The sequence below is a fragment of the Salmo trutta genome, chromosome 5 (genome assembly GCF_901001165.1).
Source record: "Salmo trutta chromosome 5, fSalTru1.1, whole genome shotgun sequence".
Lineage (NCBI taxonomy): Eukaryota > Metazoa > Chordata > Actinopteri > Salmoniformes > Salmonidae > Salmo > Salmo trutta.
In genome coordinates this window covers 21189276-21209225 of record NC_042961.1, presented here as the reverse complement: position 1 = coordinate 21209225, position 19950 = coordinate 21189276, and the positions used below count along the sequence as shown (strand labels likewise).

The 19950-nt window shown below is 42.9% G+C and overlaps 1 protein-coding gene across 8 annotated transcripts in view; it reads right to left on the bottom strand.

Moving 5' to 3' along the window:
• LOC115193844 (Golgi-specific brefeldin A-resistance guanine nucleotide exchange factor 1) overlaps positions 1-19950 on the bottom strand; it is a 74689-nt gene that overhangs the window by 31325 nt on the left and 23414 nt on the right. For all 8 annotated transcript variants that reach the window (XM_029752917.1, XM_029752920.1, XM_029752919.1 and 5 more), the window contains exons 4-7: positions 6663-6794; positions 947-1065; positions 528-636; positions 52-112 (exon numbers count right to left, since the gene is read on the bottom strand). In XM_029752917.1, coding sequence (XP_029608777.1) covers positions 52-112; positions 528-636; positions 947-1065; positions 6663-6794 — 421 coding nt within the window. The remainder of the gene's footprint in view (positions 1-51; positions 113-527; positions 637-946; positions 1066-6662; positions 6795-19950) is intronic.

The window sequence follows — 19950 nt, the reverse complement described above, 5'->3', positions numbered from 1 at the left end:
GGGGGGGGGGGTTGAGCTTGTCACACACACACCCAACCCCACCCCGTTTACCTGGAGAACAGCAGCTGCACCATGTCTACCAGTGTGTGTTCGGCTGATTTCCTCAGGAGCTCTGTGGAGGGCAAAACAAACAGGGCAGGTGCCATTAGAGCCCAGAGGACAAGAGGAGAGAGGCCAGGCTGGGACCTCCTGTCTGTATGCGTTTGGCCAGGATTAGGAGGGTGTTCTGTTAATGCACATCTCAGGGACTGGGGGGAGGGGTGTTAGTGAACTAAGGGCAGAAGGCCTGGAGGGGGTGAGAGTTGGAGTTGAGCGGTAGAACTCAACATATTGTTAGGCTGGTGTGATGGAGAACCCCAGAGGCCATGGAAGCTAAATGTGCAAATCAGGTTCATATCTACGAGTTCCTGATATTTTTCCCCTGGAAAAGCTTCATAAAATACAGCTTAGAGTTTCTTTCTAACAAAGCATGTGGACTAGAAGTCTATATCAATCCCTGGGAGAATTACAGAGACACAACAACTCACCGCTGAGGCGCACCTCGAAGCAGATGCGGAAACACGACTGCATGATCTCGCACACAGACTCGTTGGTCAGGTGGGCACCGACGGGCGTGAGCAGCAAGGTCCTCAGGACCTGTCACGGCAGACGCAGTGTGTGTGTGTGTGTGTAAAATTGAGTGGTCATCTCAGTTCTTTTACGAGGTATCGTAAAGTAAATGTTACACCTCAAAGGGAATCCAGCCAGGGTATTCATGCACGTAGGACACTTGTATAAAATTTCAAATGACAACACATCCCCCATATAGTGAAGTGTACTATGACAGAGTACTACTGTAAACAGGGTGACATTTGATATGCAGCCCTTGGGCTTGTTTGAAATAAACACGTTTGATGAATCATTTTCTGGTGCACCATTAGCTGAAAGATTTTAGCTAGAAGATTACCTGTAGGATTTTCATGAGCACCACTTCATCGCTGGCGGGGTCCGTCCCTACGAATCTGGCGTGTGTGACGGCGTCTGCCATGTTCTCAATGGCCTCCGCTGCCGCCTCATGGTTAGCATCTGCATAGGACAGACAACAAGAAGTCCGCTGTCGTCGTCATCGTCTTTTTCCGCAGACATTTTCTTAAACAGCTTCTTTCATACACTGCTCATTCAAGCTGCCAAGTTCCCCTCAACACTTTAGCTGAATTAAAGTGACAAATTCATCTGAAACCAATCCAGGATGTATCACAACCGGCCGTGATTGGGAGTCCCATAGGGCGGCACGCAGCGTTGTCCGGGTTTGGCCGGTGAAGGCAGTCATTGTAAATAAGAATTTGTTCTTAATTGACTTGCCCAATTAAATAAAAGGTTAACTAGAAATAAAATGAAGCTGTGAGAGGCACATTACACTGTTCAAATATGGATAGCAGGTAGCCTAGTGGTTAGAGTGTTGGGCCAGTAACCGAAAGGTTGCTGGATCTATTCCCCGAGCTGACAAGGTAAAAATCTGTCGTTCTGCCCCTGAACAAGGCAGTTAACCCACTGTTCCCCGGTAGGCCATCATTGTAAATAAGAATTTGTTCTTAACTGACTTTCCTAGTTAAATAAAGGTTAAATAAAAATGAAATAAAAAAAGCATTGTCCTTCAAAACAAGATAGAACGGACAATGGGAAAGTTGCAGTAGGTGGCCAGTTCAAAGAAGGCCGGTCGAGGACAGTATTATTGAAAGGAATGCACATTGAGATTACCCTCTTTTAACAGATGTTAGCACTGTACAACAAGCCAACCTGTGAAACGTTTGATATTCACGAAATCTGAGGCAGAAATTGTTTTCCAGACCAACTAAACCACAAATCCTCCAATATGATCAGAGAGGACACATTTTTGTCAATTGAAGCAATTGAATCAATTAAATGGCTAAAAAGCCAAGTAACATACCATTCTAAGGCAAGAGGGGAAACTAAACAAATCTAGGAGTGCATCATTAAGTGAATGCATGTTTGATGCAGAGACAGCTGCTGTCAAACAGATAATGCAGTGAGAACGCAGGTTTTCTGACAAGTGATAGCACTGCAAGACTGGACTTGATCCAATAAGTCTTACACATCTGATGGTCACACACACACACACACACACACACACACACACACACACACACACACACACACACACACACACACACACACACCAATCTAGTCGGTCCATCCAGAAGGTCCTTCAAAGCCTGGAGATCTAATCACCAGATGTGGCCTTTTGTGGGCAGTGCTGGCCAATTGGCTGTCTAGGCAACAGGAGCCAGTGTTTTGAAACCCAACCGGAGCCAGATAGCAGCCTGGAGCCAGCATGTTTTTCTTTCCCCATCGCTCTTAAAGGAGCATTTCATTAACTAGGCCTAATAAGTGCAGAGCATACTAGGGGAAGGAGTGGGATAATAAGTGAAAGCTTTTCCAGGTAGAGCCATGACGCCACAACATTCCATCTATTGATAGAAACAATAGGAGTGGTTTAGGCCGGGGAGGGGTTTAGCCTGACCGTCGATAATCGCTGTCATTAGCAAAATGAAGAGGGAGAAGTGACTTCCCAGTTGAGATGCTTAACAAATGCGTGTGTTTAAAGTCTTGGAGCGTTTGTCGACGCTTTGAGAAAACTTGAGTGAATGATACAAGTCACCGAGTTGGGAGGACGCCGAAACGCAGTTAGACTGAAACCGAGTCATGCCAACGTCCCTCAAGAGACGAGGGCAACAACAACCGTGGAAGTTGCCCTGAAAACGTCTCATCCCACCACAGAAACTGGAGCCACAGGCTATCCAGCAGAATGTCAGAAGTGACATAAAATACTAATCCCTCTTGGCAGAGTCTCCAGAGGACGGCCTAAGGGACGGACCATTGTTAAAATAACACCAGAGACTGTCTGTGTGTGTGTGTGTGTGTGTGTGTGTGTGTGTGTGTGTGTGTGTGTGTGTGTGTGTGTGTGTGTGTGTGTGTGGAGCGAAGTGTGTGTGTGGTTGTAGGGGGGGCTGGAAAGGCTGACTGGAAATGCTGTCGAGTGAGAGGAGAGTGGCTTTCAGAATGCCACACACATAAAAACTCCACATACTGTACAATGACCAACACATCTCCTCAAACCCAACAAAAGGACTGGTGCTATCCCCTGGTCTAAGTGAAGTCAGGTTTGCTCACTTGTTCCCCTTCTGAAAGCCACTACAACCCATTGTCAGACAGCCCAGGTAACATTTTAATAAAATACCTCTATAAGAACGCCAAATGTTGCAATAATAGTTTCGCTGCATTCAAAGTTTACTTTACTGGCCTTTAGGTGAAACAAATTTGAAGTTCTATAAAATGCCTTTTTTGATGTAAAACACATTAGAAAAGTGTGATATTTTACGCCTCTTTAAGCGGGTAGTGGTGGCAAATGCTCAGTGGAGCCGTCCTATGAGCCCTATAAGGCAGTTGTGGCCATGGCTGCTTTCGGCAGGCTGAGTGGAGCTGGGCTCTGAGGGATGTGGTTGAGGAGAGGAGACGGGTGGGGATCAGGATGTCCATCAGTGAAGGGGCTTAGGCCAGCACTCCCTCCATGCCAGCAGACCTCAGGCCACAGATTGAGCGGAATTAGCCCACACTAAATGAAATGTCCTCCTCTTTTCTTCTCTGGACCCCCCAGGGAGACAGGGGGGGGGGGGGATCAGGCAGGGCCCATTGCTAACAGAGGAAGGGAGACATGGGACAAAGCGAGGGGGAACATGTTCGGCGTGACACACAGGGTTAAAGGAACAAGGCTACATGCTGTGGTGTGGTTCTCCGGAGAGGAGCCTTGGAGGGGATATTAAGTAATGTGTGCAAACTTGCACTGCGCCCTCCTCACCACATCGCAGGCACAGGAGACAGCAGAGCTCTGTAATCATTCAAAGACAAAGCAAAACCACGACGTCTATACAAGAAAGCAGACAGACTAAGAGGGACGTATTTAGCATGCCACCAGTGGCCGCATTATCCCTGTTATTAACATGTTTTGGCAATTGGACTTTTCAGTCGTGATACTTGAAGGCAACTCTTCTTTGTTTCCATATATACTGTATAGTGAGGAAAAACTCAGTGAATCGATCCCTATTCAATGTAAGCTGATGTTGCAAAATTAAATGAGATTCTATTTAGTGATAGTTTTACCATATATCTAAATGGGAAAAAATATAAATGACAAATTCCCATAAAATAAATGATCAAAAACTAGGAAATCTGAACATCATTTTTGCCACTGCAGCCAGCAGATGGCAGTGTTTATCAGGATCAGCCCTCTGCCCGTCTTCGTGTCAGTAATTCACTATTAACAGAAGTCAATTTAAACCTCTTACCTCAACTACCCCACTTGTACAACGGAGTGACAAATGGACAATTGAGTAAAAATGACTGAGACATTTCCTTTGGCTGGGGGTTTCGAAAGCAAGACGCGTTTTCCCAAAGTATTGCTAGATGGCGTAGACCTACATGCGCAGTGCTAATACATGCTAAAGGTCATATCTTTAGCTAATATAGATAGCCAGCTCTCATAAACGTCTGGACACTAAGCTGACTTTTCACTGGAGATAATCAGAATAGACTGGTGTTGCAGTCTCATTCGTATAAAAGCCCTTTGACTCTGAAAGGTCATTCATTCAATCTCATATTCCTCTATGAACATGATACAGACCGTCTCTTGTTCACCTGGTTACTAAGGTAACAGGTTGCTCTCTGACTCGGCAGTCAATTCTAAATTACTAGCTACTGGCACTTCCTCTAAATGACTGTCGTAAGTACCAGAAAACAACCTGGGTAGTATTAGGAACTTTCTGGTCTGAAATGGTAATTAAGCCGTGCAATTTGGCACTACTTACTGGCTAATCAACGAGACCTCAGAACCAACTTGATTTACCAGCCTTTGAATAAGTTATTCTAGTGAATAATGTTAATATCTAAATAGATTACATTTCTAAATCAATTCCAATAGGTTACAACATTTTCAGGAAGGCCTGGAATTTATTTTACAATTTAAATCACAATACAGTATAGATAGAAATCTGTCGCAACTCTTATTTCACATTTCAGTAAAACGTTTCCAAGTATTTAACTACAGCTACACTACATTTACTGTACAGTAATATCCAGTTGAAAAACGAATGTATTAATGTCCAATACAATCAGTACCTCGTAACCATTATCAGTTTCTTAATATGTCCAACGACTGTGTGCTCCAACTAGCCACTTGCCATGTGAGCAGACTAAGATGGAGGCTAGGGGAAAACAATGCCTTTAACTTCAGTGTTAACAAGCTGGGAAAGACCTCACAGCACTTGAGGAACATGGGTTGAATTCAAACGGAGGGTAATATCTGAGCGTGTCATATCCTTCTCTTCATTCTGCGCTGGAGGGCCATTGTCTTGAGAGCCGCTGGGTCAGGTTTCCATGGTTACACGTCCCTTTGAACCCCACTGATGAGGTGTGCGCGCGGGGGGGGGGGGGTTACAGGATTAGGAAGCAGGCGTTGGGTTTTGAGTGACGGACAGCGGCTCTGGGAGTAGGGAAGTGATTTGTGAGGGGGTGAACTGTGATGGTGTGTGTGCTTGTGACTGTGATGCATGTGAGTGTGGTGTGTGTATGTGCGGGTTGTGTGTCTAGATCCAGTTTGCCAGGTATTCTAAGGGCTTGTTGGATCAGTCAGAAAAAGACACCGTAGCAATGATCATGGTGCTGAAATCAAATTACACCTAGCCTACCGTTCGCATACGTTTTATTAACTGAATATTGGACAACGTAACAGCTGAATGATAAAAATATAGCTCAATAAAAAGTTCAGGACGGGAATCGTTAAATGGTGTTATTCAATGTCCAAATGGCTCTTATTTAGTTTAGGGAGGGGTTGCAGCTGTTTCAACGGTCAGAGATGTACTGTACCATCATTTATTCACCCCCTGCCATTTAGAATAACATCTGGTGATGCTTATTTCAAACTTTTAACAACAACTGGCGGACGCCTGCCATATTTCCACGATGATGCTAGCAAGGACAGGCTGTGCTATTTGTGTGGTAAAAAACAAGTCCATTTAGGCATTGCTAGTGAGAACTCATCATTCTTGGTTTGCCTAAAGCCAGAGGGAGTCCATGATGACAGTTCTCACAGGATTGACAACAGTGTTTCCCCAATATTAATTTAGCAGAGACGCCCTGTTGCTGCTAAATCGTTGCCGCCACTCCAAAAAGAAAACATTTATATTTTTAAATATTTCTGCTGAGACGTGCTTTTAAAAGGATAGTGCGTGGTTTTAGCAATTAAGCCAAATGAACTCATGGAGACAATATTTATATGTGCAGATTGATGGACTTTGCTAACTAGCTTAGCGCAATTGCCAACTAGCGTTAGCGCAATGACGAAGTCCTGCTGGCCCGCTACGTTTTCTCTACTGCTGAAAAGAAATCCTAGGGGAAACACTGACAATATAACCAACTCACCCTCTTCATGGAAAGCTGTCTTTAAGAACAATGTAGTGGTCCCACACATAAATATATGTAAGTTTTACATTTTAGGCTAAATAACTGACATCACCGTATGTATCATCAAAGCTTACCAATAGGACAACAGTGTTGTTTTTTGCCCTGAACTGTCTGTCTGTCTGTATGAGGACAGCTGTGCTACTCACCTATGAGGCCATAGGACAGGAACTTGTTGACAGAGGTGAGGGCCAAGCCTGTGATTGGTCCGGTGGTGTCTTCAGATCGTACCACCTCCAGGAAGGGCCGCAGGAATACATTAGGCTCCACATCTGACAGCTCTGTGGAGACAGAGAGAGGGGACAGGTCAGTCAACATATTCAACCCTGAACACTGATACTGCACATATATATATATATAGCAGTGTACTGTACCAAATAGATGTGTCCTTTTTTCAGTGTTACAGATCACATGGTCTCCACCATGGAGAAATATTTCTTCCCAATATCTTAATGCGCTCAGTTATCTTCCCTTATCATGGCAGTGGGATTTTCAAATCCCAAGTGTGGTAAGTCTCGGTAGGGCCTTAGCCTCAGTTCTGCTGTTGTGCAAAAACATGCAGAACAGAGTAGTAAACGGCAGTGTGAGGACTTTTCTCTGCTCTCTATAAAAAGGTCTGTGTCAACAGCTCTAGTGCCCCAGGGCAGATCAATGGGGAATTAGCTGCTCAGGAGGTTGTAACCTTCTCCCACTGCTCCAGTACAGTAAGAGATGAGAACAACATGGAGCGAAGTGTGTGTGAGAGTGTGTGTGAGAGAGAGAAAGACAGAGGGAGTGAGAGGCATTCAAGAGCCGCCTCTTATTCACCTTGGCAGCACACGGTATCTTATTACAACTCAATTTCCAAAAGCTTTTTTTTAAGGCAGCTGTGTAGGATGTGGGATTTAGCGTTAATGAAAATGACTGGAGAGTGACTGGGCTTGGTGTGGGGGTGAGGGTTGCTGGTGGCTCGGAGGGGTCACAGCGACTGGAAGAAATCCCATAACGACCGACAGTGTTTGCATGTTTACATATTCCATGACAAATCACAAAACATATGGACAAAAGACATGGAGTGAAAGACATTGAACAAGCGTATTCTAAAGCACCCACAAGAGCCAGATTGTGGTGTATAAATGAAAGACTTAAGCCGGGTTACACCACAGACAACAAAACACAGCTGGAGAGGAAGATGCCCCAAATCTTCCTCTTAATCAAGTAGCAGAGAAACGAAAATCGCTTTGCATTTTTCGCGATGGGAAACCACCTCGGGCCAATCCGAGGAGTTAACCGCTCCCTCTGAGGGTAACCAAGAGAAAGAGATGGGGGTCGAGAGGGGCTGCAAAATACAAACCAGGTAAAACAACAAATGGACAAATTAGTGGAGTCACGAACACTGTTTGGCGTGTTGTCGAAACACTGCTTGCCGTAGTAATACCACACGGATTAGGCTTCCTCTAAAGCAGCTACTCTAAACTCCAAAAAACGACTTGTGACTTCAAAAGGCTGAGACGAGCCTTGACCAATTTCCAAGATTGCACGTGACCAACGCGCATTAGCTTGCGATATCCAATATCCCCGCGGCTTGTTTGGAAATCAAATATTTAATAATTTGGACATTTCCACAACCTTTCATCAGACGCCAGGTCGCTCTTAGACTTGCTTCTGAAAGTAATCTCTGTCTTGCATTTTCTTTTTCTTCATTTTTTTTTTGGGGGGGGGGTCTGATGTTTTCTTTGTATTCCCCATGAAAACCCTCAATGCTCCTTTTATGGGGAAGGTCCATTTGGTGTAAATTTAGCCACAATGCTGAAGTACCTGCCTGGACAGGGTCACCTGAACGCTTCTGAAAAGTAATCCCCACTCCCATCAGATATTAAGGCAGAAATAACAAAAACAAACTTAAAAAGAGGTTGTGTAAACTCCAAAAAGAGAAGGCGACCTCTGTTGTGTTCCTATCTATCAATCCATCAGCTCTTAGAAACTTTTAAAGGAGGGGGCTTAGTATCCATTACTTTACAGTTCGGAGAGAAGGGAATGGGGGTGGAGGGTCCTCAAATTAATCCGTCAATAGAGGCTGATGAAGACTTCATCAGAAGCGATCACCCTGTAAGTGCCACGGCTACGTCTCAAAGACCCTCAAATTGGAGAACTCAATTGTGTTGTATTGATCTGGCTGGCCATCGGTGAGTAGGGGCTAGCCCATCAGACAGCTCTCCTGGCAGGCCAGCCCAATCTTCTTAAATAAAGGCTAAATATGGCTCTTCACTTCAGCTCAATCTCCAGGGCTTGTGAAGTGAAATAAATAAAGACAGCCACTGCACCACCACAGTGAGACAATCACTCCATAACTAGGTTGACCTCTGTCTGACATTGGCCAATATAAAAAAGGGGATTAAAGTCCCTTACACATCCACGTATGTATAGCCTATTGCCTCCCAACTTTGTGTGTGTGTGTGTGTGTGCGTTAAATTTAAGCCAAATTTAATACGGTATGGCATAATAGATTTTACCATTGTTTAAGTCCAATTTGTTTTATACTAAAAAGCACAGCTAGGACATTTGGCCATGTTAGAACCATAGTCCAGTGTTGCATGGTTGCTGTGAGTACATAGGGGAGAGTGAGGCTAAATGTAACATGGGTCAATTGTAGGATAATTTAGGGTAAAACACCTTGGCAACCAGGGAAAGTTTTTTTGGGGGAAAATTATAACATGAAGTGGTTTCTGTGAGAAGTACAGGCAGTATTACCCCGGGTGGCAGAACACCTGAAGTTACCCTAACAGGTAGGTCTACATTCTATTCACTCCGTTTATGCAAGTTTATTGGGACATAAATGTCATCAATAGGATGCTAACTAGTTCAAAGATCACATTTGGGATCTAGCTAATGATTAGCCCAATAGGGTAAATGTAGATAGGCAGCCCCATGCATCAGCCCATTTATATATAGACACTATGCTGCATCAGTTTGGCTACAGGTGATAATACGTATTGCCTATAGCATACCTGATAATATCGACCATGCATAGGCTATATGCATGGTCCAATATGTAAAAAGTATTTTAAATAATTTTACCAATATGATATTTGGCTAATTTCTAGAGGTGGAAATTATTTTAGATGGTGTCAGCTTAATTATATTTTCATTCATTTTGGAGTAGAATGTCTTTTTTTTTTTTTTTTATCACCAGAAATGAGTTACTCAGTCCTTCTATATAAAAACCACACTGCCTGGTGTGTGCTGCCATGTGTGGCCTACCTCTGCAAACGACCACAGCAGAGACAGGGAGCGCCTGAACCTTTGCCCCCAGGAGAGCACCTCAGTCCACACCATCTAACGTATGCACATCTATTGGCAGTGGAGCAGAAAGGGCTTAAAACACAGGGAATACTAGGAGGGACGAGGAGCTGTGCTCCAACTAAACTGGCACTGTAATGTAGACTCCAGTAGAAGATATTCACAAGACCACTAAGAGAATGTCCTGATAAATAATCGGTTTGTTTTCTTTAATGTATCAGTCTACCTAATTGTCGCTGATTTCGTATGGTGAATCTGAATCATACTGTATATGGTGGTGAAGTCGAGTAGAATAACTGCTATGCCTTATCAGCAGAGTGCAGCGCAAGATCAAGGCACAACTTTATATATGAGAGGGCTGCTTCAGAAGTGAAGAGCAAAAAAATGTATACACACAGGCAAATACAATAACTATTTACTTTCATACCCAATACATCAAAGCCAAAGAAGATTACATTCTTAGTGCACTGGCAGTAAACCTTGGTTAATTCCTTGTCCGATTATAGTAAGTTAAAGGTCCAGCGAAGTCAAAACAAAATCTGTTTTATACAGTACCAGTCAAAAGAAGTTGACACATCTACTCATTCAAGGTTTTTTTTTCATTTTTACATAGTAGAATAACAGTGAAGACATCAAAACTATGAAAAAGCACATATGTAATCATGTAGTAACTAAAACAGCGTTAAACAAATCAAAATATATTTTATATATATTTGAGATTCTTCAAAGTAGCCATCCTTTGCACAATCTTGGCATTCTCTCAACCAGATTCATGAGGTAGTCACCTGGAATGCATTTCAGTTAAAACGCCTTGTTAAAAGTTAATTTGTGCAATTTCTTTCCTTCTTAATGTGTTTGAGCCAATCAGTTGTGTTGTGACAAGGTAGGGGTGGTATACAGAAGTTAACCCTATTTGGTTAAAAACCAAGTCCATATGGCAAGAACAGCTCAAATAAGCAAAGAGAAATTACAGTCCATCATTACTTTCAGACATTAAGGTCAGTCAATTCTGAAAATGTCAAGAACTTAAACATTTTCTTCAAGTGCAGTCGCAAAAAACCATCAAGCGCTATGATGAAACTGGCTCTCATGACCGCCACAGGAAAGGAAGACCCAGAGTTAGCTCTGCTGTAGAGGATAAGTTCATTAGAGTTAACTGCACCTCAGATTGCAGTCCAAATAAATGCTTCGCAGAGTTCAAGTAACAGACATAACATCAACAGCGTGAATCAGGCCTTCATGGTCGATTTGCTACAAAGAAACCACTACTAAAGGACACCAATAATAAGAAGAGACTTGCTTGGGCCAAGAAACTGGTGGAAATCTGTCCTTTGGTCTGATGACTCCAAATTTGAGATTTTTGGTTCCAACCGCCGTGTCTTTGTGAGACGCACGGTAGGTGAACAAATGATCTCCGTATGTGTGGTTCCCACCGTGAAGCATGGAGGTGGTGTGATGGTGCTTTGCTGGTGACATTGCCAGTGATTTATTTAGAATTCAAGGCACACTTAAACAGAATGGCTACCACAGCATTCTGCAGGGATACACCATCCCATCTGGTTTGCGCTTAGTGGGACTATCATTTGTTTTTCAACAGGACAATGACCCACCTCCAGGGTGTGTAAGGGCTATTTGAACAAAATGGTAGAGTGTTGGAGTGCTTCATCAGATGACCTGGCCTCCACAAATCACCAGACCTCAACCAAATTGAGATGGTTTGGGATGAGTTAGACCGCAGAGTGAAGGAAAACAGCCAACAAGTGCTCAGCATATGTGGAAACTCCTTCAAGACTGTTGGAAAAGCATTCCAGGTGAAGCTGGTTGAGAGTATGAGTGTGCCATGAGTGTGCAAAGCTGTCATCAAGGCAAAGGGTGGCTACTTTGAAGAATCTCAAATATAAAATAAATCTTGATTTGTTTAACTCTTTTTTGGTTACTACATGATTCCATATGTGTTATTTCATAGTTTTGATGTTTTCACTATTATTCTACAATGTAGAAAATAGTAAAAATATAGAAAAACCCTTGAATGAGTAGGTGTCCAAACTTTTTACTGGTACTGTATATATTTCTACACTAGGAGATCAGAATAATACTATAAAATTGTGATAATGCCCTTTTAGTGTAAAAGCTGGTTTGAAAAAAACACCTGAAATTTCAGCCTGTTTTGGTGGGATGGAGTTTTGGCCTTCCATGGTGACATCACCATGCGTTAAATAAGACCAATAAGACAGAGTTCCAAACCTCTCTGCCAATAACAGCTAACTTCCAGTTTCCCCCTCCCAGACAGTCCTATCAAAATCCTTGCTTTGCTAAGAAGCTATATGTTTATTTTTGACCATTTTAATTGAAAACAATCACAGGTACTTAATTGTTAGCCAGAAATGATTTGAAATTGAGATAAAAAAAAAAAAAGGCTGCATTGGACCTTTAAACAAATAAATACATTTATCACCTAAAGAAAATTACTAACATTTTCTGTAATATCGTATAGCTTTGGAACTGTGACATTAAGTACTTTGGAGGAAAATTGGCATGTCTCTCAATATAGACACTGACTTTGAGAAGGGATTGTGTGACGATTAGCTTAGCAACCGTGGAACGCAGCATGACAACGTGAACATGATTAGTCGACAGTCTGCTGGGTGCGGCGTTATACATGCCTTCATTGGATTCCTATCTCCTTCCTATAAAATCTCTGGCAACGGCACCTTGCAATGCACTTTGGACTAAAGAGTCAGACAAAATGTGAAATTACCTATTTCTCGAGGTAGGAATATCGCAAAAATATGATCAACGTCTCTTTCGAGAGAAGACGTTCTCCCGAGTTATGACATCGGCCAGTATTGAAATCAAACATGTATGATAGATGTTTTTGCGATATAAAAGTCATATTCCTATTAACTTCCAGTGTAGTGAGGGAGATTTTATCACAGTGCTACGTCATACCGGACAGATTTCTGCCTACTTGAACACCAATAGCTCAGATACACATGAAAACATGAAATGACCCCGGGAATTGATAGAACATCGCACAGAGATGCACAAAAACAATACAACAATCAAAATGGGTGAACCTTTAACATGCAGCTCAGTCTTTGGGATTAGGTATATGTTCATGATTTTAACATTAACTTCAGGTGTATAAAACAGAAACTCAGAGCTCCAATAGCCATCATATCCAGTTTCATTAATTGTGCTAGATTTCCCCCTTGTTGTGCATGCCACTGAACCAACAGAGAGAAATATGAATTCCATGAGAACTATGCATTACGCTCTACAAACACAAAGCCAATTTTCAAAAACGTGTGTGTGTGTGTGTGTGTGTGTGTGTGTGTGTGTGTGTGTGTGTGTGTGTGTGAGTGAGAGACAGAGAAAGCGAGAGACAGGCGGAGGGAGGGAGGGGGACAGCTATTCAGAGCAGCACATGATTACAACACCAGAAATACAAAGAAATACTGTGGGCACTGGGGCTGGTAGCCCCTTTGTATTTGCTTAATTTAATCACAAAAGGATGAATAACTTAATTTGTCAGACTGCTGTGTCACATATTTTATACAATCACACAGGCTTGGTGCCCTGCGCCCAGTCTAAAACAGAACCCTGTCCACCTTTCCTTTAAGACCCTCTCTGTTAGTCACTGACTTCCCAATTAAAAAGCATTCTTCATTCACTTAAAATGTTTTTTTTCTTACACAAACGTATCTATTTAAATGCAAAAAAGGTTATAAAGTAACAATGGTTAAAATGTGGAAAACTGAAGACTATGACTGAATTGTGTTGACTTGAGAGAAAATGCATACTGTACATTCTAAAGGAAGTAGGATACGGAGAGTTGCCAATGGTGCCTGTTTGTGAATGGGAGAGCCGTAAATGTGAAGTGAAGAATGTGTGTATGATACGTGCTAGATTTATGACATGGGCATTGCACACATTCTGCTCTTCCCCTCCATGTCCTGACATTTTAAGACTCTTGGCTCCACAGTTAAAAATGTATTTAATTTTACGCCTTTCATGAGCTGAACAGGACCGTTGTGTGTGCATGTGTGTGTGTGTATATGCATGTGTTTGAGCACGCACATATTGTAGTGCATGCCCTGCACACAACCTAATGCTAATGTGCCCTCACAGTAACAGACAAAGGGAGAAAATAAATGTGCAACAGCAGACGTGTCAAATCCCTGAGATTCTACTACCCCACACACACACACTCCAATTCAGACAGTCCACAATCTCACAGTGAAAATTACCTCAAAACAAAATGACACCATGGGTGCGTGAGTGAAGAGCAGGGGTGAGGGGGGGTTAGTCACCCCTGTGACCGGAGCAGCGGCCTAAAACCAAACACTGATGGTTATTGATCTGGAGCCCCGCTCCTGGAATTAGAGTCAGGGGCCTTCCAGCGGCCGGCTCTTAATGCTGGGGGAGAGGGGACGTTTTAACAAGGCCAGCAAGGCTAAATGAAATCCAGGGAGAATTTTCATCTAGCGCTGGCAAGTCCTGGACGACAGTCTTATCCATCTGTCGGGAGAAGTTTGATGCATGTCAACTTGGTAAGCCCTCCCTCCTTCGATCTTTTCCCCCCCATCGCTCCCTCCTCTTGAAGGAAATTGGCACTTGTCAAAAGGGGGGCAATTAGGATGTACCAATGTTATGAAATTCCATATGGTTGTTTCGTCCAACCCGCAGCGGTATTTTATAGATGCTTTGAACAATGCCACAGCACAACCTAAACAGGCAATTTAAAAGCCCCAGAGAAATTAAAACTTTTCCAAGTGCTTCGGAAATAACTCACTGTAGCTTTTGCAGGGCTACAACACGAGTGTTTTCTAGTGGGGAATGGAATATAGTTTGCATTTGTATATATACACACATACCTTGTCTTAGGTTGCTAAGTGGCCAGCGAAGGTAAGATAGAGCCAATATTGTGCGAATAAGGACAGATGGAAGTGGCCTTCATTTCAAGAGTTTAATTAATTGCTACTATTGAGTGTTAATTATTTTCACTGAAAATCGATTTGTTATCCTCTTAAGGATCCACCCTTTTTCTTCTCTTCCAATTTTCACCTAAAAATGACATACCCAAATCTAACTGCCTGTAGCTCATGCCCTGAACTAAGGATATGCATATTCTTGGTACCATTTGAAAGGAAACACTGAAGTTTGTGGAAATGTGAAAGGAATGTAGGAGAACATAACACAAAGATCTGGTATAAGATAATACAAAAATCCCCATTATTTAAAAAAATGTTTTTTACCATCATCTTTGCAATGCAAGAGAAAGGCTATAAATGTATTATTCCAGCCCAGGTGCAACTTAGATTTTGGCCACTAGACGGCAGCAGCGCATGTGCAAAATTCTAGACTGATCCAATGAAACATTGCATTTCTGTTAAAATATTGGTATCAAGACTGCCCAAATGTGCCTAATTTGTTTATTAATAACTAAGTTCAAAACTGTGCGCTGTCCTCAAACAATAGCATGGTATTCTTTCACTGTAACAGCTACTGTAAATTGGACAGTGCAGTTAGATTTACAAGAACTTAAGCTTTCTGCCAATATCAGATATGTCTTTGTCCTAAATAACACCGCCACAAAGTCAAAACAGTTTTCACATTTTGACAACAGATGCCACTCTGGCAAGAGAAATCAATAGGCGAATATCACAGCCAATCACAACATTAGTGGGTAAGTAATAGTGTGACACTCCACTATTAATGCAGGTATATTAGGGACATTTTCTGAAATTACAAAAGCAAAAATTCAAAACAAAATCCTGTGTTGAACCTTTAAAACAACAAAGTTGGCCAATACATATAAAATGTTTCTCTGATATTAACGATAGAGGCTTGTTGCGGTATTTGCTGTAAACTCTTGGATTCAAAGGAATCCCTCAGTCATGTTGCCCATCTTTAAACACCAACATGATTATTGTGAACAGAGAAGTCAAAGCATGTGATTATTATTATCTAGTCTAGAGGGAAACCCTTTGTGCCTGGTGGTGGCTTTGTGTCACCGCTTGCCTACTTGTGCCCTCACTGCTGGCTGGGGACAGAGGTGGAGCCACGCAGTTTGACTGTGCATACGTTTGTGTGTGTGTACGTCCGTGTATGTGTAGGGAGCTGCGAAAGAGACAGCACAGCATAAACTTTAATTCACACAGATAAACAAGAGGCCTGTTTGGTCTCCTAATCCAGGCAGTCTTTCATACGCTCTCCTCCTCTTCATAATCACTCCATCAGTCTTTCAGCAGGTCACTGAAACTGAGGCCGCTGGCCACCAAGGCTTTGTTTGCCACATCTTGGGACAGATATTAAAAAAGGCAGGGCAAAAGACCAAGCAAACACAAACAGCCTGGCCAGCACCTCTGACCCACGGGGCTCTGTTCAAACTACCTTCTGGATTTAGAACGACCACAAACAGGAGAGGGCCTAGCTAGGGAGAAATACCCCTGTTTATATGAGTGAGTGAGTGAGTGAGTGAGTGAGTGAGTGAGTGAGTGAGTGAGTGAGTGAGTGAGTGCTAAACAATGAATATTGAAGGGGCATACAGCCACAGTAATAGCCAGGCAGTGGACAAAGGCTTGAGGAATGTGAGCTACTAATTAAACCACACTATTCCATTGTCAATCAAGCCAAAAACTTATATTTATACTCAAATAGTTGTATTGCCTTTCATCTAGGCTAAACAACCAAACATACCCATGTTCTCAGACGACCTGTAGCTAAAAGTCTATTTAAGAGTAACTCAGCTCTGCTGATATAAAAATGGAAACAAGTTGTAAAAAAGAAAGCCAAGCGCATTCAAAAAGCATGACTTCATCAATAAACCTTCCCGGCCCAGGAACCGGCGCTGCCTTGCACCTGTTATCCTGTACATAAAATGTATTTTCTATGGTGCATACTTTGCACAGAAGCCGTATTATTCCAGCCGAGGGCTGGCCAGGCCCCGGCGTCCAGTTAATGTGTTTCACAGCCTGCCGTCGCCACTATGATGGATGGACATACTTTACACTCAATCAACTCATAAATAACGGATGTTTTATCATGCTGAATTAAAACATTTGAGAGAAAGGAGGGGTAAGGTAGGATGAAGCACATGGAGTTCAGTTCCTGTGTTTGTGTGTGCGCGTGTCTGTCACAACGTATTGTGTAAAAAAAATCTCAAAAAAACTCATGAAAAGACTCGTTATGTCCAACGTTTTAAGGTCTCGCGACACATCTCATTACAAATCGATGATCTTGAATTTGATTTTCAGGACTAAGTTGCTCTATAAACCGTTTCCTCATAATGACACACTTCGAGGCAAATACGGCCCCCATTATCTAATCCAATCCATTTTATTTCAAAGTGCTTGCGCTGTCATACGCTGCCCTTCAGAAGAGGTGGCCTGGTATTATCACCTCTATTTCCAGAAAAACAAACAGAGAGAGCAACACTGAATTTCCATCCGATCCTTCGACCATGTACCCTTGCCGATCCTGGTGCGAATCATGGGAAAGACGTGGGGGTGGGGGAGTAGGATGGGGCTCTCTGTTTGGTACAGTAAAGGGTTAAGCTGCAGATGGCGGTCAGCTCGGCAGGATAAATCGACACACATGCTCCAGCTCGGACTAGATTTCACACCCATCCTGATGAGTACTACCATCCACAACTGCATGGAAAGAATGAGGGGTGGAGGGAGAAAGAGAGCGAGAGAAACAAGAGAGGGGGGGGGGGGCTACACTCTTTTTCACCTGCTGCATTCCTTCAGCTCCCAACGAATGGCATTCCCTGGGGTCTGAAGGAATCCTGCAACCACGCACTGTAGATTTAGACAACAGGCCCCGGCTACTGTGTTAGCAAGACACAATACCCACCGCCACACACTAAATCAGAGCCCGCCTGGAATTACATTGAGGTTGCAACCGAGCAGTGTGGACTCACAGAGACCTATGCTTTTTATGTGAGGAGTGCTGTTGAATAAGAGCGTCTTCAAAAAGGCTCTATCTTCAACACGATTCTATTCTGAAATCAGTCCTGTACTTTTCTTTTTCCATTTCACATCAGTGGCAAAGAGAGCGTTTGATTATCTTAACAAATATTCTCTACTGTGCCAAATACAGCCATTTAAAAAAATATTACAATAAAACCATCAATGACGACACAAGTTTGAAATACATTGTGTCAATCTTTTTGGTCTGTTCTCAAGACGTATGGCTTTGTAAAATGCATAGCCTACATTTAGCCGGTTAGCTCTACTGGAGGCAAAAAAAATTTTACCAGCTGTTTAGAGAAAATCAGAGCAAGATGACCAGTGATCCAATACATGCATTGTACTCTCACAAACACCCCAAGTGGTTTCTTTACCGTTCAGCCATCAGATTTGCCACCAATGCTCCTTACTAGGACACATCACTCCTCTCTATACTCCTCTGTAAACTGGTCATCTCTGTATACCTGTCACAAGACCCACTGGTTGATGCTTATTTATAAAACCCTCTTAGGCTTCACTCCCCCTATCTGAGATATCTACTGCAGCCCTCATCCTCCACATTCAACAGCTGTTCTGCAAGTCACAGTCTGTTAAAGGTCCACAAAGCGCACACATCCCTGGGTCGCTCGTCTTTTCAGTTCGCTGCAGCTAGCGACTGGAACGAGCTGCAACAACACTCAAACTGAACAGTATTACCTCCATCTCTTCATTCAAAGACTCAATCATGGACAGTTGTGGCTGCTTCGCGTGATGTATTGTCTCTACCTTCTTGCCTTTTGTGCTGTTGTCTGTGCCCAATAAAGTTTGTACCATGTTTTGTGCTTCCATGTTTTGTGATTCCATGTTGCGTTGCTACCATGTTGTCATGTGTTGCTACCATGCTGTGTTGTCGTGTTAGGTCTCTTTATATGTTGTCTCCCTTGTCGTGATGTGTGTTTTGTCCTAGATTTTTATAGATTTTTTAATTTATTTCTAATCCCAGCCCCCGTTCCCGCAGGAGGTCTTTTGGTAGGTCGACATTGTAAATAAGAACTTGTTCTTAACTGACATGCCTAGTTACATAAAACAGTAAAAAAAAAAATAATATTCAAAGTGAAGGAAGCAGTAGCCGGTGGATGGTTAGGACAGAGGAGTACACTGTGGAGGAGTCACTGCATGACAAGAAAACCTACCGCCTGCCAGCATGAGCCCTTCAAGGTGCCATTACACAGTCAGAGCTCTGGCTGCTCTCCAGATAGAATTCCCAAGGACTACTGTTGAATTATATCCAGAGCATGGACACTTCCTCTGCCACCTTGACATTACTGGAAGGACCAGCTGTGCTGCCGTGTTCACACAACGGAGGGATGGGTAAACCATGAATGAATGGTTGGATAAAAATCACCAAAGAATACATTGTAATATTTGATCTACAAAAAGTGTTGCGTGTTATGCCTAAACTATGATCGTTAGGCTATATGGTCATCGTCACTTTAGAAGGTAAAGGATTCAGTCCTGTTTTTCCTATATATGCAAGGTGTTGGGCACTGAGCAAATATGGAAATATGTTTAGAAAATGTTTGAAATAACGTGTGGGCTTTGATTTACCAATAGCGAAAGCGAAACTTTAATCTCTGCAAGTCTGACCAAGGATTCACATTTTCATCACTGTTTGAGCTGCAGGTAAAACAGACTGTGGGGATTTGTAATAGAGACAACATGCAGGAAAACATGATTCAATGGAAAGGCCAGTCATCCCTGCCCCCTCATTTCAATGTACTATTCAGCCCCAGCTTCATCAGTATTAATAGTCTGATACCACTGTATTCAGACGTGATGCACTCTTTATGCCCGCCCTGCATTGACAGAAAATCCGAAAATCCTCTGTGTGTGTTTAATAAATCGCAGCAGTTAGGTGAGACGGATTAGTCTCAAGTCACCTAATGACTATATTATGAGCCGCAGCATTAAGAGGGATTAATACTAATCTTGGCTGTTTCAGTTTACCCTGGGCTGGAGGGTGGGCGTTTCGAGAGGACAACGGACCCGCCGCGCCCCAGCCAGTCAGCTCCTAAATACAGCAAAAGCATATTAATGAGCACTTCCCTACGCTGCCTCTTGTTCTGCAGGGAGTGGACTAGCCAATACACCATCACTCGGCTAGTATACTGTTTAGCCAGCCTGTGGCACACACATGAATAAC